At 41.9% G+C, this 20,941-nt stretch overlaps 2 protein-coding genes across 5 annotated transcripts; one reads left to right on the top strand and one right to left on the bottom strand.

Moving 5' to 3' along the window:
• The first annotated feature begins 519 nt into the window (after window positions 1-519).
• mymk (myomaker, myoblast fusion factor) lies at window positions 520-8,120 on the top strand. The gene is made up of 6 exons (XM_037777938.1): window positions 520-1,078; window positions 1,829-1,943; window positions 3,954-4,102; window positions 5,313-5,429; window positions 5,705-5,845; window positions 6,701-8,120. The coding sequence occupies exons 1-6, from the start codon at window positions 944-946 to the stop codon at window positions 6,911-6,913; spliced, it is 870 nt and encodes a 289-aa protein (XP_037633866.1). The 5' UTR covers window positions 520-943; the 3' UTR covers window positions 6,914-8,120.
• Window positions 8,121-13,333: 5,213 nt separating this feature from the next.
• LOC119492960 (tetratricopeptide repeat protein 16) lies at window positions 13,334-20,663 on the bottom strand. Of its 4 annotated transcripts, none has more exons than XM_037777889.1 (14): window positions 20,513-20,663; window positions 19,561-19,745; window positions 19,278-19,368; window positions 18,255-18,392; window positions 17,418-17,518; window positions 16,994-17,123; window positions 16,415-16,629; window positions 15,657-15,928; window positions 15,420-15,564; window positions 15,152-15,317; window positions 14,858-14,991; window positions 13,894-14,017; window positions 13,629-13,704; window positions 13,334-13,569 (listed from the first exon to the last, which is right to left on the bottom strand). In XM_037777889.1, the coding sequence occupies exons 1-13, from the start codon at window positions 20,543-20,545 to the stop codon at window positions 13,651-13,653; spliced, it is 1,788 nt and encodes a 595-aa protein (XP_037633817.1). In that variant the 5' UTR covers window positions 20,546-20,663; the 3' UTR covers window positions 13,334-13,569; window positions 13,629-13,650. The 4 variants fall into 4 exon arrangements, with proteins under 4 accessions (XP_037633817.1, XP_037633814.1, XP_037633815.1 ...); XM_037777886.1 differs by having other exon boundaries at window positions 13,876-14,017; XM_037777887.1 differs by having other exon boundaries at window positions 13,334-13,562; window positions 13,602-13,704; window positions 13,876-14,017.
• Window positions 20,664-20,941: the final 278 nt, after the last annotated feature.

The following is a 20,941-nucleotide window of genomic DNA, read 5'->3' on the forward strand; positions in this document are numbered from 1 at the left end:
TCCAGATATTTAGCATGATAGATATCTGGGATGTGTCTGTGAGGCATCGTGCGAGCGTCTTTGAGCATGGCGCTCGAGTGCTGATGTGTGAGCGGCGAGCCAACACTGATTTGCCTCTGATCTGGGGCTTTTGTCGGGGAGCTCAAAAAACAGTTTCAAACAGTTTTAAAAACATGGTTAACGTTGTAAATTGAAACAAAACAAAAGATGCAACAAAACTACTTGTTAGGTTTAGTAAAAAAAAAAAAAAAAACATAGTTAGACTTAAAGGTCTTATTGATAACATTTTTATGTTATGTTATTATTTTTTATGAATTATAGCACTGAAAAATGACATTCAAAATGTGAGCCATAAATAAACAATAATAACACGTTAATACACATTTTGACGCCACTAATTTCTTGCGATATTTAATTAAACTCTTAAAAATCCGACGGGCCACCGATCTTTCTGAGGTTGTAGGGTCAGTTTTAAAGCTATAGGGTGAAGATACTGGTATCATATGAAACTAGAAAACCTGATTAATCTATCGGTACCAACCATGTTGTCGTTTGTGCTGAACTGCAAAGTGTCTATTGCCACAAACAATCACTGGGTATGCTGGATATGCTCCAGTATGCTAGCCCGACGCCCCTCCCATGTTGCCCCGGTATGCAAACAGCTGCCCAGCCATGACTCTGCACATCCAGGCCTCTGAGGACCGACCAGCCTGGGGGACATTTAAACTTTAAAGGGCCAAACCGGACAGCTGGGTGGGGAGTGTACGTCCTAGATTCAGTCCTCACACACAGTAAAGACTAAGAGGACCTGAGGAGAGTTTATTAATTCAGCCCTTTAACACACCACGGACTGTCCACAGCTTATCTCCTTCATAAGACTGAGGAAGCCCAAAGAATATTTTCTCTCATCTACAGTCCTTCTCAGTTTTTATTTATCTCCACCATGGGTGCATTCATCGCCAAGATGCTGCTTCCGACCGTCAGCAGCCTGGTGTTTTTGCCCGCCGCCAGCGTGGCCGCCAAGAGGGGCTTCCACATGGAGGCCATGGTCTACTTCTTCACCATGTTCTTCACCGTGGTAAGTTCTGGTTTTCAATGTGACGGACTGAATGTTGACTGGGATGTTTGTGAGAAATGGTGGTGATTGAATTTGCAGCTGTTGAAAAATTGCTCATGTGAAGTTTTTCTGTTTTCTGTTTCAACTCAGTCTCACAGAAGTTTGTGAAATTGTTAGGTTTTTTTTTTTTTTTTACTTTTTTTTAGACATTTTTCAAACCTTTTTATTTCTTTTACTTTTTTCATAATTTTTCTGGACATTTTTTCTGGCTTTTATTATTTTTTTATTATTTTTTTGGACTTTTATTCCGTTACTTTTCGGATATTTTTTTTTTTTTTTTTTTCGTAAATCGTTCTGACTTTTTTGTCATTTTTTGTTTTGTTTGTTTTTCAGATATTTTTCGGATTTTTTTTTTCTTTTGCTTTTTCCGATATTTTTTTTTTACTTTTTTCCCGATATTTTTTGAACATTTTTTATTTTACTTTTTTTCGTACATTTTCTGATTTTTTTCTGACATTTTTTCCGACTGTTTTTGTCATTTTTCTTTTTTTTCAAATATTTTTCAGCTTTTTTTTTTATTTTTACTTTTTTTCATACATTTTGTTCGTTGCTCTCTATACTTCCCGGTTCACAATTACATGGATTACATAAGTCTCAGAGCTTCACATATTCAGGTGTTTCAACAACTTGATGGACCGTATGTAAAGATTGATTTGAGACTTCTTCTACCAAACTGTTAACCTCCTTGATGCCGTGACTGTCTCTCTGTAGATCTACCATGCGTGTGATGGACCGGGCCTCTCCATCCTGTGTTTCATGAGGTACGACGTTCTGGAGTACTTCAGCGTTTACGGCACGGCTCTCTCCATGTGGGTCACGCTGATCGGTGAGTCCTAGTTTACAGTCTGTTGCCACACTTTACATACTAGTTAGTCCGTGAGAAAGACACTAAGATCCTGCTCACACTACGACTACCACTCCGTCCACCTGTGTTCATTACAAGCTTATAATAGTAGGGAAAATTGGAACTTGCTACTGTATCTGTGTGTGTGTGTGTGTGTGTGTGTGTGTGTGTGTGTGTGTGTGTGTGTGTGTGTGTGTGCGTGTGTGCGTGTGTGTGTGTGTGTGTGTAAAGTCAAGCTAGCAAGCACTAAAAATGAAATAGAAAATATTGCTGATTAGTTGGTATTCATCATCGCCAACCTCCCAGACCAAAGTTAGAAACAAGCAGCTCTGCCTGCAGCAGTTGTTGATGACATGTGTCGTGTCTTTGAGTTCAGCTCACATGTGCTCAGACATGCTTTTACTCTCTCATATGATCACACACACACACACACACACACACACACACACACACACACACACATTGAGTCATGCTCTACCCATAAGCCCCTGAGGTTTTGCATCAAGGGGCTTTAAATCAGGTGCTGTGAAGGGCCAAATGCTTCAACAGCTGACTCCACTGATTGTCACTGACCCTCTGTGTCGGAGGGTGTTCTAATAATCAGATCCAAGCTCGGTTTAAACATATTACCAAGTGTGGTTTGGATTGAGTCCAGGTCTCCGGGATATTTGGCTATCCTTAGTCCTTCATTATTTGTAATTCGTATATATCTCACAAAATGAATGCATATTTAATCCACGTAATCGTGAACCAGGAAGTATCAAGAGGGACAAACTATGTAGGGAGGAGGTCGAGGTGGATGGGTGGGTCTAAAAACACCAGACTTTCTCCCAGGAGTCAGCGTTCATGTCCCGTGTGAAACCAGAAGTCAACGTTGATTTATTTGTCACGTAACTTTCGTACTAAAATAACTCCACTTCTGTAGTTATTGTAACCCAAACCATGATCTTTTCCTAAACCTAAATCAGTAGTTTTGTTGCCTAAACATACCCAAGTTGTTTCCTGTGAAGACGGAAGTTTATTTTGAAAAGACTGTATGCATGTGAGAGCAGGAATTGAACACACGAATAATGAGGAATGACTTTCAATGAGATATACAAACTGTTGTATAAGGATGTCTGGAGTCATGCTTCTACTGTTAAATATTATATAACGTGCAACGCACAGTATATATACAGTATATGTGTGGATAAATTCCTCATGGAAGACGCCAGAATGTAAACTGTGGAAAAACGCTAGTGTCATTTTTGGACTGTTGGGCTCATGCCTGATGCTGAGGCTACCTTAAAGGGCCAGTGTGTAGGATTTCAGGGGGATTTATTAACAGAAATGGAATATAGTATTAATTAGTATGTTTCCTTTAGTGTATAATCACCTGAAAATAAGAATCAATATGTCTTTGTTACCTTAGAATGAGCCCTTTATATGTACATCATGGTGGACGTTGCCCCGCCACGTTTCTACAGTAACCCAGAACGGCTGGGGTCAAAGTTGATATCATCACTCACTGCCGTCGCCGCCGCCGCTTTCTCTCTTGCTTCACCACTCACTGCTCCAAAGAACCTACGCTACTCTTACAACTGGCTCTAGAGAGGGCCAGCCGCGTTCTCGCCTTCGCCCCCGTAGTTCTTCTACACACGGGAGAGGCTTCTGTTGGCGGCAATCTGCGACCTCACTGCTAGATAACGCCAGATCCTTCACAATGTTACTTAAAATCAATTTTCTTTTCACATTTTGAAATGCAGGATTTCAGTTCTTAACATATCTCATATAGGTGCTGATTCTTCAGAGTTATAACAACTCCGTGGGTCCCTTGATAAGTGAGGACTCGTGTGATTTTGGTCTTAATGTGATAAGAATTAGCCTGACAGGATAATGCTCATCCGTTGTCTTCTGACGCAGAGAGCAGACCAACTTGGAATAATAAATGTGTCACTGCAGTTTACATTTATTTTTGTCTCACGTGTCTCAGTATGTGTCTCCTTGTCTCAGCTCTGGGCGACTTCGATGAACCCCAGCGCTCCAGCATCACCATGTTCGGAGTGTTGTCCATTGCAGTGAGGATCTACCAGGACCGCTGGGGCTACGGGATCTACTCCGGACCCATCGGATCGGCCGTCTTCATCATCACTGTCAAATGGGTGAGTGTCCTTCTGGGAAGGGTTGGTGTTAATGTACTGCAGGTGATAAACGTCTCGGTCCTCTCCACTGTCTTTCTTACTCCATCTCCTCCTTATTCTCTTCCATCTCCTTCATATCATTCTTCTTCTTCTAATGATCTCCACCTGCAACAACTTTTACTTTAGTTTTCTCCTTTTCCCTTCTCTTCTGCAATTCATTTTCTCATTCTTCTTGTTCTCTCTTCCTAGAAGACCTATTCCTTTCCTTTAGTGTGTTATATAGTGTATTTTTTGTGCACGTTAAAGGTCTGCAAAGTTACAAAGCCCAATGTCCACGAGTTCCTCTCTCCTACAGAAACACCGCTCCTGCACGCCACGCTCAGCACGACTTTCAACAACGGATTTTTTGTGCTTTTTCCTACGAATGTCCAGCAACACGTGACTCTCGTTTTAATTTCTGCTCCAGTCTTTTCAAAATAAAGATCGTGGTTTGGAAGAGGCGTAACTTAAGTACGGAAGTTACGTGACAAAAACTACTTAGTTAGGTTTAGGAAAAGATCGTGGTTTGGGTTAAAATAACACTGAGGGTGCTGTGACGTAAGTACGAAGTTGAGTGTCAAATAAATCTACTTTGACTTCTGGTTTCACACGGGACTCGAACAGCGGTCTCCTTGGCGAAAGTCCCGTGTGTTTTGACACATTCATCCACCCCGATCTCCTCCCTACGTGGCGTTTGATGCTCTTTATACTTCCCGCTTCACAATTTCGTGGATGACATGTTGATCTCGTGCTGACCATCACGAAAAAAAAACGTGAAATTCACGTCTATGTACACGATTCAAATCATTAAATTTCGTGACTATTTCACCAACTGCTCTGCGACTGGGCTGTCCGTAACGTTGTGATGTCACCAAGTAACACATTTGCATAATACCTGCCTGGCAGCTAGTTTGGCGCGCCGTCAAACAAAGCTAGTTAGAGCGGAGCTGGAGCGGAGTCTGAAGAGTTTGGTTCGGTTGACCAATCACAACAGAGAGGGCCAGCAGCAGCCAGTATGAGAAAAATAAAGTGTTTTTTGAACATTAAAAAATGTAAACATGTTCTAGTAGAAACCCAAAATAGTATGCACCTGTTCTTTTTCTCCACTCTTGCCATCAAATCAATCAAATCTCTCTGTTGAGTTTCGTGTGTGTCTGATGTGTGGATGTGGTTGTTAATGATGGTGTTTCAGCTGCAGAAGATGAAGCAGCTGAGGGCGGTGTATCCAGAGAAGAAGGTGTACACGCAGCAGGTCGGTCCGGGCTGCTGCTTCGGTGCTCTCGCTCTGATGCTGCGTTTCTACTTTGAGGTGACTGTCGTCGAAATAAAACTAATCCCAACATGTAAATACTATAAAATGCCAAGATCATGGCGAGGCAGTTTGGATTATCTCAGGGATTATTAAAGTATCCTATAATGTTGCTCATGTGCAGCTTTATCTTTTATCAACATATTTAGTGTTTTTCATTGCTATACAACTATTTAAAAATGCAGCGTATCTTCATACGTTGATATAAATGTAAGCATTAAAGACATGAAATCACCCTGACTAGGATGTGATGTGTTGTATTCTCCTCGGTGCAGGAGTGGGACTATGCCTACGTCCACAGCTTCTACCATCTGTCTCTGGCGGTGTCCTTCGTCCTGCTGCTGCCAAAGAAGAACCGCTACGCAGGGACGGGACGAAACGCCGCCAAGCTCAGCTGCTGGGCTCTCTGCTGCTGCGTAAGTTATGTTTATTATTATTATTAGGGCTGTCCGTTAAAACAGTTAATTATGATTAATCGCACATGTTTTATCTGTTCAAAATGTACCTTTTATCAACTATTTAACACTCTTATCAACATGGAAGTGGGCAAATATGCTGCTTTATGCAAATGTATGTATATATTTATTATTGTAAATCAATTAACAACACAAAACAATGACAGATATTGTCCAGAAACCCTCACAGGTACTGCATTTAGCATAAAACAATATGCTCTAATCATAACATGGCAAACTGCAGCCCAACAGGCAACAACAGCTGTCAGTGTGTCAGTGTGCTGACTTGACTATGACTTGCCCCAAACTGCATGTGATTATCATAAAGTGGGCATGTCTGTAAAGGGGAGACTCGTGGGTACCCATAGAACCCATTTACATTCACTGATCTGGAGGTCAGAGGTCAAGGGACCCCTTTGAAAATGGACATGACAGTTTTTCCTCGCCAAAATTTTGCGTAAGTTTGGATCATTAGTTAACCTCCTTCATGACAAGCTAGTATGACATGGTTGGTACCGATGGATTCTTTAGGTTTTATAGTTTCATATGATGCCAGGATCTTCACTCTAGCTTTAAAACTGAACCGATACAACCTTAAAAATCGCAAGTTGTGTTATTGCGTTAAAGAAATTAGCGGTGTTACAGTAAAACGAATTTGCGTTAACTTTGACAGCTTTAGTTTATTGATTCTAAATAAAAAAGGAGTGCTGAAGGTCATGTGTGAGGACAGGACAGACTTGATTGCACTCGATAGAAAATGAATATTATTCATCCTCTTTTATGTCGCCGCCCTAATCCTGCTTGTCCCCTCTCCAGTCCATGTCCCCGGGTACTACTAAAGAGAAGACAGACAAGACGGCGAAGAAGAAGAAGAAGTCTTCGTCTCGGACCGTGTGGACAATCCCCACCGAGAAGCTGTGGACGCGACGCTGCAGCACCCCCATCCTGCCTCTTTACAACCCCCCACCCTCCACGCCCGTCAAAGGGACCAGCATCAGCAAGCTCAAAGAGATGAACGGCTGGAAGTGAACCTCTGACGTAGGAGGAGGGTCTTCATCCTGAAGAACGAAGGCGTACGGTAGCGGTCGGAAAATCACCAAATAACTGTCAGCCAAAATGCTGATAAACTTGTACGTGGCTGGTAAGTTAATCTTCTTCAGCAGGAAACCAACCATCATGTGGACGTTCCTTTCTACTCCAAAAAAAAAACATTTTTGGCTGGTAGAATATTTAAGGTCAGCGAGCGACTTTAGGAATCCACCAGCGTCTGCATAGCTAGCAGGTAAAAAGACACACAAGCACCCTGATGTGGTTATAAAATTTAAGGAGCAAGAACAAAAAAGGCGAATCAGGCCTCAGGTGCCCTCGAAGACCTGACGAGAACACATCTGTCCAACGCTACGAAAGAACACACAGCACGGACAGGGAGACGGTGGCTGAGACAAGCCAGTAAAACTGACTGGAAAATTTACGAGGAGAACAAACAGGCAGATGGTTTATCTCTCCAAAATATATAAATTGTCTTTAGAAATGTTCCTCGGGGGAGACCCTTCGTCTGCTCGCCTCTGTCTGTCCTGTCCGTCCCCCGTCCCCCTCCTCCTCTTCCTCCTTCCTCGTCTCTCTCTCAGGGAAAAGGAAGCACGCGGCTGAATTTGTTTATGAGAATTACAAGACTGTAAAGCACATTTTATACGTCCTCGAGGTGCCAAATGTGTCGTGTGGAGCATCAGACGTCGGAGCGGCGTCGGCCCAGACGTCCGTCTGTAACCCGACTGGAGCATCTTGATGTGTTTCTGTATCAGCAGGTGGACTCTGTTAACTCTGGTTCACCGACGGAGCAGCGAAGACTTCTGTCCCTAATGTGCACTGTTCAGTTGAGCTGGGACGATCTCTCCCGATTCAATACTATGTCCATACTTGGGTGCTGATTTGACATGTATTAAGACTCGATATTAAGATTTATTGAGATTTTTGTTATCTTTTTTAACACTAGACCATGGGGAGAGGTTGAATCATACACTTCTAGGAACTTTTACTTTGGAAAATCTCTAAATGAATCCAGTAGAAATGTTTGATTTTCAGCATGTATGTCGTCATTGTGAGGCATTATTTATCAAATCTTTTCCAGCAACGACATTTCCCTCTCAAATAAGTGGTATTTATTTTTAATTTATAAGGGTCATGTAATGTTTTATACTTCTGGTGAATATAATCCATCAATCTTATTTCCATAGATGTATTTTGTATATACAGTTCCCTTTAACATCTTATTTTGAAAAGCGGACGTAGTCCCACGTGTCTAACTTCTCCAAGGTGGTCTCTAGCTCTCCCGTCAGCTCCGTTCTCTTTATCCATCCATGGTCAGCTCCATCGGGGCCGTTTCAATGCAGAAAACACAAATGTCAGTATCTGGGTGCTCTACAGTTGAAGCGTCGGCCCATTTGACCACGGAGACGAGAGTGACGGCCGGCTCCACCGCCACGTTACCGTGATACGATTTTTTTTGGAAACATTTTTCAGATTTTTATTCAGACATATATCAGCCTTTTTTCAGACTTTTGTTTGAACATATGTCTGCCTTTCTTTTGGCCTTTTTTTCTGTCATATTTCGGACATACTTTGGCATTTTTTCGGCCTTTTTTCGGAAATATTTCAGCCTTTTTTAAAATCATTTTCAGACATATTTTGGCCTTTTTCTGACTTTTTTCAGCCTTCGTTCTGACTTTATTTCAGAAGTTAGCATGCAGCTTTAGCTCTGCTCTGTCTAGCTCTGCTTTTCCTGTCAATGTGTGAAACCCAAAGTGTTTCCATCCTTTCCTGGATGTGTAGTGTTTACCACGCTGGATTTAACATGTGAGGGTGAAGGTCGTATCCACGCTGACCCTCCAACGTTTTCTACTTTCTCGTTTCGGCTCGCTGCTGTTTGTTTTGGTTGACGGATACGGAAGGGATATGACGTCACGTTACTCAGACTACAACAATAAAAGCGGTAACTTCCTTCTACCTCCACATAGACTCAGATGAAGCAAATATATCGATTCTGGCATTAAAACATCTATTTCAAAATCATAAAATAAAATCCGGCTACATAAATTAATAATTTTTTTCCCACCCCTACTGTTCAGACTCTGTAATATTTCTGTTGAATACTTTTATCAATATATTGTTATTTATTGGAACATTGTATATTCAGTATAGTGTTTGTTTGTTTTTGATAATTTTGTAATATTTTGAAAATAAAATGAAATGTTTTTAACTGGAACTTTAAGAGCCTCAACGTGATATGCACTTTGCAGAAGCCGACCATTGACAAAAAACCCTGACTGGCACATACTTCAAGGCCCACTCCGGTCTAGCACCACTAATCCAATTCCAAACCCACATATCCCGTTCCACTTTCACTTCAGGAGAAAACATGGAGTTGTGCGTCCGCGCACGTCACCTTCCCCCGAACACTACCCAAAGACTACAAACGTGTCCTGCGTATCTTAGACAAAACAGTCTCGGGCCAAAACGTGAATGAACCTCCCCCCTCCGCCAGGGGAATGTTTTGAGCCGGGGCCAAGCCGCCAGCTCCTGTGCCCAGAGAAAGGTGTTTTTGTCTGGGCTCAGAAACTTGGGCTGGCTGGGGTTCACCGGCACCACCCGGCCTGGCTGCGCCTCCCGGCCCTGACAGGACGGTAACTCGAGCCTTTTATTGCACAAGTGTGAAACACTTTTCAGCTCCTTTACGACCACTGTCTGTCCCGCACCGCTCTGCTGAGGGGCTGAAGCCCACACACATTCAGGACTGTGTTACTATACTTGTGAAGACTTTCTTCTGTCTGTAAGCCCTGACCTTAACAGAGCATTTACCAAAATCAAATCCTAATCTTGAGCCTAAATTCAAGCCCTAACCTGAAAACAACTGTTGTCCTCAGTTTGTAGGATTTGAGCTGCGGTCCTCACAAGAACAGAAACACAAAATCACACACACACACACACACACACACACAAACATACACACACACACCGTCTGAGGGTCTGAACCCGGGCCTGTCCGCCGCCGCAGGTCCGTATTGGGCGGCCGCGCCGCTCAGCAGACGTCGACAGTGTCAACACAATAAGCGTTGACTGACACCGAGTGCGAGCGTGGTCGTCTCCTCTGTGGTCGTCTGCACCCACATTCCACGGCGGCGAGGAATTTCAGTGGGTATCGAAATATAATAAAGACATACATCTGAACAAATAAAAAAAATTTGACTTCTGCTCCAGAAACGAGGCTTTTCTTCTTCAGCAGCGGCCGGTTCAGAGAAGGGAAAGAGAAAATATGCCGTGTCAATGTTAGAGTCAATTAAGGCCCTTTTCAAAAATGGATCTTTTCCTCTGCGTCCGCACGCTAACGGAGTTTTGGGTCACAGAAAAATATATTTTTTAGGTGCAGATTTTCAGACATTTGTGTAATGAGCATATGTAACAGGAGGTCTTTCTTCTATTTACTTCTAAACACAGTTCATAACGGCCCGTTAACGTTGTTTTGTACCGCTGATAGCGGAGGCAGCGTTGTGTTTGATTGTAGACCGACGGCTGACGGTTAATGTTACATTCCCAACGAACCGCAGACGGCTCCGATGTCGATTCAAGATGGATTTATGTGCTTCGCACTTTGGGACACCCGTTCACCTGAGACCCGGTCTCTTAGATTATACTGACTCGTTCCCCCCAGTGATGAGCTTTTATAGCTCCATCGTTACCATGGATACTGTAGTGTTAAATATTAAACATAGAATAACACAACGGCTGACAAACAAATATTGGCAAAAGCCAAAAACCAAGATGGCGACGGACTAAAACCAAGATGGCGACGGACTAAAACCAAGATGGCGACGGACTAAAACCAAGATGGCGACGGCTCAAAAAACAAGATGGCGACGGCCAAAAACCAAGATGGCGACGGACTAAAACTTAAAGGTTGACTATCGTTCATATTTTTTCTGAATAAAGGTCCCATGGGGATCCACCGGACGGGGGCGGGATCTCGATGGTGAGACAGCAGCAGCCAGTCAGGTCCTCTCTCTCTCTCTCTCTCTCTCTCTCTCTCTCTCTCTCTCTCTCTCTCTCTCTGTGTCAGCTGTTGCCACAGCTGCTGTTACGGCTGCGAGGTCAGCTGACTCTCGGAGAACGCCACGGAGCTGCAGCCCGAACACATCTTCACCGCTCAGACACGAGCAGACGCATTAGTGAGGGCCGCTGGAGAGACATTTTATTATTAGATTTATGTTTTTTATTGAGCGTGGAAGTTTGTTTATAGCTTACACAGAGTTATCTTACAGTTTCTTACATGACACAAGATATGACAGTTATTGAAAGCACTACCTCGTGTTTTCTGGTTTCTTTCCTCCTCTATGACAGTAAACTGAATATCTTTGAGTTGTGGACAAACAAAACAAGACATTTGAGGACGTCATCTCGGGCTTTTGTCCACATTTTTCTCCATTTTCTGACATTTAATAGACCAAACAACTAATCGATCAAAATTATTTGACCATAATAGGTAGTAAGAGGTCTATCTTCCTTTCTGCTTACACTTACACACACGATTCATAGTACATATGTATATGTACTACATCAACAACATATATATATATATTTTTTTTTTATACGTTATTTTTTCCCCTTTCTTTTAAGGTTTTTTTCGTATTTGCAATTTACAGTTTGTAATTACGAATAGTTAAACCAGTATTTGAGCTTAGAAACAAACACAATAAATACACTAGAGAAAACATCAGCATTCAAAATTTAAATAAAATTTAAAAAAAGAATAGAAAAAATGAATAATAATAATAATAATAATAAAAAGAGAAAAGTAATAATAAATGAAATAAACAAATACGTTTAAAAAAAAAAAAAAGGTGTCAGTATGCTCTAAACCAGAGCTGCCCAAAGTGGGAAACAAATAATAATATATATTGGTGTTCTTGCCGTTTTATAATACGTAATATAATATGTAGGATAATTAATAATTATTTTTAGTGTCAGTTTAGGGCGAGAAAGTTGAGAAAAAAATGGAAAGGCAGAGATCCACAGACAAAAGGCATTTCAATTAAGGGAACTTGGGATCCTAGTACCATTTTGCATCTTTACAATAAAATACAAGTTTGTTTTTGACCCCCATTAAAGAGGACTTATTATGCTTTGTGCTTTTCCCCTTTGCTTTAGTGTGTCGTATAGTTTTTTGTGCATGTAAAACCTCTGTTACAAAGTCGAGGTACGATTTCAGATGTCTCCTGCCTTTTGACTTATCGTATCCTGTACAGGTTGTAAAGCCCCGTGAGGCAAATTTGTGCTTTGTGATATTGGGCTATAGCAGGGCTCAGCAACCTGCGGCCTCTTTAGCTCCTCTCCAGAGGCTCCCTGTGGATTTTTAAAAATGGAAATGAATAACAGTTTTTTCGTTTACATTTTCAGTTTTATTTATCATTATTGTAGGTCTATGGTACGACGGTACGACGGTACGACGGTACGACGGTACGACGGTACGACGGAGTATTAGGGCCACATTGAAGAAAAAAAGGTAAATCTGAGAGTTCAAGAATAAAGTCATATAGGTTTCTGAGAAAAAAGTCGTAATATTATGAAAATAAAGTCATAAGTTTACTATTTTACTAGTTTAATATTACGACTTTTTTTCTCGGAAAGGTATGACTTTATTCTCGTAATATTCTGACTTTATTCTGTAAATCTCAGATGTTTTTTCCCTCAATGTGGCCCCAATACTCCGTAGAACATTTGCACTTTGGCCCTCACTGCATTAACTACGCACCATAGCAGCTAGTTGGAGCTGGTTCAGATCCTCAGACGATGTGTGTGTGTTTGAGCTCTCTCTTTATTACATAATTCACTTTGATTAAGATTAAATCTGTTGCACCTCATCAATTAGTAAAAGATGCCGTCTTGTGTATTATGAGGAATTGTCTGAGAAAGTAAAACCCTTTCAGACTGACACAGAAACTCACATTTGGATGGCGGCGGATCTGAAACGCCCCTCAGGTCATCAGACACGGCTCGGCTTCAGAGAACAGGCACTACTAATGTTAATGAACGTAAAGTCATAGAAGAAAACAATAACAGACAAACACAAAGAGAGCAACTTCACAAAAGAGTAAGAATGCAAGAGAGAGCATGAGTGAAACTGTGAGGGAGTGAAAGTATAATCATTCATTTGGTTTAGTCCTGACGGATTAATCCTCCAAACAATTACTAAAATTAGCAAATTAGACGAATCCGATCACTTGTTCCAGAGCCAGCACCCAAACATCTAGATGTCATGTCACATATAAAACAAGATGTTAACATAGTACAGTAGTAGAGCAGCCTGAGAGATGCCATCATGCTAAAACTGTGCCTCTGCTGCCACCTATTGGACCACAGTACATAATAACATGGTAATTAAAGGATAATACCACAGAGTTCAAGATTATGGAGCTGTAATATGAACTGTTTGTCTTGATTTTATTCTAGTTTGTTCACATTAAAGAGTGTGTATTTCTTGTGCTGGATAATTTCTCTCAACATAAGTTTGAGTGAAAGGACCATAGTTGTGGTTTTGAGGATAAAAGTGATTCACAATGTGTACAGTAATAGTTTAAGCACATCAAAAGCCCGCTGGGATCATTTAAAGTCTGATGGGTGGTGATGGGTGGTGGTGATGGACGGTGGTGGGTTGTGGTGGACGGTGGTGGTGGGTGGTGATGGGTGGTGGGTGGTGGTGATGGGTGGTGGTGAGGTCACTGGGGCCCAGTTGGACGGTGGTGCAGAAATGATGGAACCACTTCCTTAACCTGCCACAACACAGAAGAACAGCTGTAGTTCAGCGTAACGTCTCCTGATCAGCTGTTCTTTTAGATTTATATCTAAATAACTTTGAGATATTAGAAAACTTTTTTGATTTCGCTGGATATGAACATCTGTAGCCCTGCAGCTGTGATCACTTCTGATGTTCCCTCTAGTACCTGCAGACAGCTCCTCACCGTTATCTCCATCTCCTGTCGGTTCACACACAGTTTCAGCTCTTGTCCTGCGTCAGACGGATCTTCTGATGAGCTCGCTGTGTTGTCATTGGTCAGAGTCGTCTTCAGGAGCTTTTCACTCAGTCTAACAACACAAGACAGACTCGTCTAAGAACGCTGCTGGTTACATGCTGTCCTAATTTGACAGAATGAAGAGCCGTTGTATCTTTACGCATTGACAATGAGCTGAGTACGGAAGCCCAGAGACGTGAGAAAAAACTCTGCTGGTGATTTTCTAGGTGTGATCTAAATTATTTGCCCTCCTTTTGTTCGTGAAAAATTGTTTTCCCAGGATAACATTTCTAAATTCCTTACATTCTTTTTTTCATCTGTGAAACAGGTGGAAAAAAAAGTTTTGTCAGGTGAAAATTATTTTTTTGTCAGGATCATTTTTGTAAGTGTTACGACGGAGTATTAGGGCCACGCTGAGGGGAAAAACAATCTGAGATTTACAGAATAAAGCCTTAATATTACGAGAAAAAAGTCGTAATATTACGAGAAAAAAGTCGTAACTTTCCGAGAAAAAAAGTCGTAATATTACGAGAATAAAGTCATAACTTTATGAGAAAAAAATCATAACTTTACGGGGAAAAAAGTCATAATATTAAGAGAATAAAGTCATAACTTTACGAGAAAAAAAGTTGTAATATTACGAGAATAAAGTCATAACTTTACGAGAATAAAATCATAACTTTACGAGAAAAAAGTCATAACATTATGAGAATAAAGTCATAACTTTACGGGGAAAAAAGTGGTAATATTAAGAGAATAAAGTCATAACTTTACGAGAATATTATGACTTTTTCTTGAAATATTCAATTTTTTTTTGTTTTCCTCCACGTGGCCCTAACACTCCATCGTAAAGTGTGATACTCATCAGTCAGTCAGTCAGTGTAGAGCAGGTGTGTGTTTTTGTGTTGCTGACCTCTGTTGATCGGAGGAGGAGCTGCAGGTCTGGATCGAGTCCATCAGCTGCACTCTGACTTCCTGTCCTGCTGGACTGGACAAAACCTCGGACCCGCTGCAGCCCGGGAACAGACTCATGAGCATCGGAGGCAGCTACACAAACAATAACACACACACAAGTTACTACCTCTTACTATCACAGGCTTTGGAAATACATATTACTGTGCAATACTGTCACTAATACTGCATTTATACTGCACATTCAAGAAATATTCGTATTCAGTGGATCTGTCGGGGGAGATGAAGCTCTGACCTCCTCGTTGGTGGGATCCAGGATCAGCATGCAGATGAGGTCCCGTCTGGCTCCCTCCGTGTTCAGGAGCTTCCTGAAGGTCTTGGATCTGTTCTCATAGTACCGGCTGGCTGCGGGGTTGTACTGGATGGCCAGAGAAAACATGTCAGCCGCCTCCTGGAAACACCTGCAGACACACACACACACACACACACACACACACACATCCACAAATATACAACAGCATCTAAACAAGACCTGATGAGCGGTTTCTCTGTGTTCTTCTGACCCGTCGTGGAAGCAGAACGAGCCCAGCGTGTTGTGGAGGACGGCGAGGCGGAGCCGGACGGCCGGGTCATCGGGACGCATCATCTCCTCCGCCTGCTGGTAGTCAGCCAGAGCAAAACACCACTCACACTGCTTAAAGAAACAATCTGACACACACACACACAACAGGGTTGTTATCGTAAACTGAAACTGAGACTAAACTGAAACACAGTCACAGGCGGAGTGTTCAGGGCCTCACCGCCTCGGTTCAGGTAGAGACCCGCCTGGCCCTTCTCCTCCCCGATGGCCTTGTTGAGCAGCAGCGTGGCCTCAGCGTAGAGGCCTCTGCTGAAGCACTGAACGGCAAAGTCATTGTAGGCGAGGACCAGCTGAAAGTGCACCTCCTCTTCCACAGAGCCACGCTCAGCCTGACCTCTGACCTCCTCCTCCTCCTCCTCGTTCAGCTCCACAGCCTGGACCAGGTCCTCGATGGCGGCTGTGAAGTCTTTCAGACGTCGGTACAGAATCCCTCTGATGGAGCGAATGACACAGTTATGGAGTTACTTTTGTGTCTTTATTATGCAAACAAACAGAAAAGGTTTGATAGAAAATGTGTGAATCCAAAAGTTTTGTATGCAAATGCAAAAGTATTGTTTGTGAAAACAAAAGTTTGTTTGCGAATCCGAAATTTTTCTTTGCAAATCCTAAAGTTTTGTTTGTAAATCCTGAAGTTTGTTTGTGAATTCAAAAGTTTGTTTGTGAATCCGAAAGTTTTCTTTGTGATTCCAAAAGTTTTGCATCTTGTTGTGCTGAATCTCGTGGGCGGGACCTGCGCTGAAAGATGTAAGGCACGTCTCTATTGGCCAGTCTTATTTGGAGTGACAGCTTGGCAACATCCACTCTACAAATAAAATTGACGTCAACATACATTTTGTTTACTTCGCTTTACAGCACCTGTATCTGAGAGAGAAGTTGTACAGATTTCACCACTCTGTGTTTCCTGTTGGTGGGACTCACCTGAACAGGTAGAGGCGTGCGTCCTGCGGCTGGTTCTCCAGAGCGACGTTGATCATGCAGACGGCTTCAGGCAGCTGGCCGGTCACAGCTCTGTCCACGGCCTTCAGTCTGGCCCGTTCACCGGCCTCCTGCAGCTGCAGCAGCAGGGCTCCGGCCGCCGGACACGCTGGCGTCAACGCCAACGCCGACTTCACATCCTGAAAACAACGTGATGTCTGGACAGGAGGGAAAATCACCACTTAACAAACACAGATATTTGATTGTGCAATGCAACTAACTCTCCATGTCTGAATATTTAAATACACTGATTATTATGTCAACAAGATTATATTGCAAGATATCTTTGCTCTGCTCTAAAAGAGTACAGTTTATTCACCTTAGAAATGTCTTTATAGACCTTTGCCTTTTCTTAGTCAGAAGGAGAAACTAAATACAAAACACTTCTGTTGTGTGTGGCCTTGCAGGATTGTGGACATACAGGTTTCTCTTGATTCTTTACGGCAGCAGCTGACTACCTGAGAGGTAAAGTGTGTACAGTATGTAGCTGGTTTCAGGTATCTGAAGTGTAAAAGGTCCAACCTTGTGGAGTAGTTTGTGCAGTCGGGCTCTGAGGACGTAAAGGTCAGAGGTCGGAGCGTCCGACAGCATCCAGCCGTTCACCAGCTTCAGACAGTCGGCGTGGCGACCAGCAGCTGTCAGACAGGCCAGCCTGGGACACAACGTACAAAACACAGCAACAACTAGATGAGAAGAAACAGTGGACCATGTTTACCCAGCAAACACGTGACGTCAGGAAGACGTTCAGATCGTGTCTATATAACGTCCGTCAGTCCAGACCCACTTTTGTTCGTCTGGTGGACGTGCAACTCAGGTTGACATCAATAGCTGAACGTTAAAAAGACGTTTGAAATACATTATCTCTGTAAAATGCAGGACATTTTTGCAAAGTAATTTCTAGTAAACACACATCTTTAATCTAGATGTGGGTACGCAGGCTGCTGACCTTCTGACCTCTAAGGCCCTGCAGCCGGGCTTCACCTCGGCAGCTCTGCCGAAGGCCTCCAGAGCCTCTGAGAGAAGGCCTCGGTCGAACAGACACTGACCCTGAGGACAACAGGAAACACACGGATCGCCATTAAATTCTTCATATTCAGGCATTGATCTGAGATTGTTATGAAGGGTCCCTTATAGTCGGTGCAACGGCAGAATAAACCTCAACCTTACTTTGATTAATTTAAATGAAGGCACAGATCATTTGTTAACCCCTAACTGCTCTAAATTCAGCACAAACTCATCTGTGAAACCGGCTCTTGTCTTTTATTTTGTTCACTTCTCTGCTCACCGATTGGTCGGTAGAATTACCTGGGACATATTTATATTTATTCATTTAATCAGATACAAATTCATTGAGAAAAAAATCTATTTCGCGGTGGAGATCTGGCCAAGAAAGCAGCAAAGTAAAGCTTTAAATGCACGTTGATTTCATACATGCACTAAAACTAAAACAAAACAATACATTACAGGATTACAGCAGCTACAGATGACGGCTCTTTTACGGTCCTTTTTCAGAGCTCATCAGTAATGGATCGCTGTCGGGGTGTAAGGACCATTTCAACCAATATAACAGATAGTGGAGACTGGAGAACATCGACAACCTGCCTTTAATGCGCTAAAGAAATTAGTGGTGTTAAAACGTATTTGCGTTAAGGTGTTATTATCACATTAACTTTGACAGCCCTAGTTTTTACTCTACGTTGCTCTGGATAGACTACGACGTTGTACGTGTAACAGTAGCAGTAGCAGTAACCCCGAGCCAGAACAGAGGAGTGTTTGTGGAGACCTGGAGGTAGTAGATGAAGGCCAAGCGGGCGCTGAAAGCTCTGGGCTCCAGGTGCCAGAGCCGTTTATAACAGGCTGCTGCTGACTGGAAGTCACACAGCTGCAGGTAGGCCTCCGCCTGGCTCACACACAGCTCCGTCTGAAACACACACAGAGGCAGCAGAGGTCATCCGTCTGAGACATACAGGAACCTACTGGAGCTTATTAAAGGGTTTTTATGATTGCACACATGCAGTATTTGAATTACTCTTTCAGAGCAGCAACAACCCACTGGTGTTCTTTATAGAAAACACTGTTGTCTTTAGTACTTTGTAGACCTTTTTAGGCTTCTGTGAAAGATTGTTCCAGTACAGAACATCTACTCACATTTCAATGAACACAAAATAGTCTTATATGGGACGGTGGATGGTTTATGTCATCCCTGGTCCCTCTCTTCATCCTCCTCTTCCTCTTCCTCTACCTCTCACTGCCTCCATGTTTGAAACGTTCTCACAAGAGTTTATATCTGAAGCTTTATTTGCAGTGCTGAGGCTCACAATGATTGGTATGTTTTGCATGTTTTGAATCTTATTGTTTCCCTCAATGATTGCAAGAGATTTAATTCTTAAATGTGTGCGTCTAATGTCACAAACAGTGTGTCGTCGTGTTTTGTAAGAAGTGTGTTGCAGAATTGCAAACCTGCCTTTGTTTAAGGCCCGGTTACAAAAGTTCAGGTTCTGATGCTTTTGGCTAAAGCATTCACATTTAGTGTGTAAGCAATCGACAAAACAAACTGTGAAACATCTCACACCAGCAGACGTACAGACAGGTGAACTGAAATCACCAGTATGTATAGTATGTGTCACAGCAGGTAATGTGATTTTGGCTTAAATAAAGAACTTTAATTATCATTATAATCAGGGTTATTTCTACCGGTGATTTAGAAAGAAAGCTTATTTATCACAGTTTCTGCCTCTCTCACTAAACAGCTGCTCTATTTAACATAAAAATGTAAATCTAAATAAAAAGTGTGTGAGTCCAGCACCTGTTGTGGCTGCAGTGTGATGGCTTTAGAGAAGCAGATCACAGCCTTCTCATACTGGGACTTTCCCATCGCCTCTTTTCCTTTTGTGTAACTGCAGAGAAAAACATCATCAAGTGTTATTAACCCTGAAAAGCCCCAACTTTGCACATATTTCCTGCAAAGATCCCCCACATTTGTAACACAGATATGATCTTATTTCAGTAAAATACTACAGTATAAGTTCACAACACGTATCTGTAAGTGAGAACCCTTTCTTTCTATGATTTAATTCATGTTTTCTCACTGCTCTGCGGCCTTGCTCCGGAGGATCAGGCTCCCCTGCAGATCTGGTCTCTGAAGCCGTTTCTCTGCCGGTGCCAGAAAGATTTTACTGGAGCCAAAAAGCTGCCTGAAGGAGCTTTTCCTCCGAGCCTCATCCAGCTCCTCCTCTGACACCGCAGTGGGAAATAAACTCTGCTCCTCTGCCTGCTGGTGGACAATCAGTTTACAAAGATTTAATATATTAAATACAAAACATTTCAGTGTTCTCGAGGGATGCCGATCTACACAACAAGGTGGATTAGACTGACTCAAAACTGTAGAACATGTAACAAAAATGTAGACTCTATCAGACACTACTGTTTATCTGTTAGTTTAAGTTGATATCTTGGATCAGAACTTATTATCCAAATAACAAGGGTAAGGATAAAGAACAGATGTATAAATGTCAAAGGGGTTAACTTGTGGTTGTTTGTTTATGACAAGGAATTAAGAGTAGCTCACTTTGCAAGATTAAAGATGTTTAATATCATGTGAAACTATTTGTTTTGTTTTTGCATAGCCTGAACCTAGTAGTGAAAGGAGTGCCTATTAGAATATGCTATGTAAAAATGGTAGGTAAATATTGTTATTTATCTATTTTTATATGCATTCTTTTTGGAAAATTGGACCAAAATAAATCAATACTACAATTTCTAACGTTACTAAATAAATAAAGAAACAAATTAATGTTAAATTAAATTAAATTAGGCCTAGATTTAATATGCAGAGAGATAATAAACATTATATTACGATTTGTAGACCTTTTGTAGGCTATTTTTTTGTGCGATGTGTTGTATTAGTATATTATTTCATTTATCAAACACAACTTGCTAACTAACATCAAATGATTGATAATCAACATAAAGCTACTGGAGTTAGTTGTAACTTCTAGATAACTTTATTTTGTTATTGTTTTGCAACAAACTTTTATTTACCTTCTGCTCATTCCTCTCCTCCACAGTCTCCATAGTGTGGTTTAAATAACAATATAAACTGTTTTATATTAGCTCAGTTACTTTTGCTCTGCCTGTTTTCACTTTGCTGTTATTTTGTCGCCATGGAAACCAACTTCATCACTCTGAGGTCGGCTTTTATTCTCTAAACAAAGAGTTTCAACCTGGAGCGAGAGTGCACCCCCTTTCACTTCCGGTGTCGTTTCAAGACAGCTAGGATGACGTCAAACTGTAATATGAAGTGTTTACTGGTGTTAATAGTGTTCTAGCTGTGATGTCACTTTAAGCAGAGAGAAAAGAAGAAAACAGTTAGTGTACAACATTATGGCTTTGACTGTTTTGAAACTACAATGTCTTTAGTTTAGGCCTTAGTTAGCTTTAGTTAGTCTCTATGAAAAGAGAAGCGTGGAC

The sequence above is a fragment of the Sebastes umbrosus genome, chromosome 8, assembly GCF_015220745.1.
Source record: "Sebastes umbrosus isolate fSebUmb1 chromosome 8, fSebUmb1.pri, whole genome shotgun sequence".
Taxonomy (NCBI): domain Eukaryota; kingdom Metazoa; phylum Chordata; class Actinopteri; order Perciformes; family Sebastidae; genus Sebastes; species Sebastes umbrosus.

Coding starts and splice junctions, on each gene's coding strand:
- mymk (XM_037777938.1), top strand. CDS start 944: ATGGGTGCATTCATCGCCAAGATGCTGCTTCCGACCGTCAGCAGCCTG. Junction 1,079..1,828: donor TCACCATGTTCTTCACCGTG/GTAAGTTCTGGT, acceptor GTCTCTCTGTAG/ATCTACCATGCGTGTGATGG. Junction 1,944..3,953: donor CATGTGGGTCACGCTGATCG/GTGAGTCCTAGT, acceptor TCCTTGTCTCAG/CTCTGGGCGACTTCGATGAA.
- LOC119492960 (XM_037777886.1), bottom strand. CDS start 20,545: ATGGAGACTGTGGAGGAGAGGAATGAGCAGAAG. Junction 18,393..19,277: donor TCACACTGCAGCCACAACAG/GTGCTGGACTCA, acceptor TGTGTGTTTCAG/ACGGAGCTGTGTGTGAGCCA. Junction 15,565..15,656: donor TCTCTACCTGAACCGAGGCG/GTGAGGCCCTGA, acceptor TGTGTGTGTCAG/ATTGTTTCTTTAAGCAGTGT.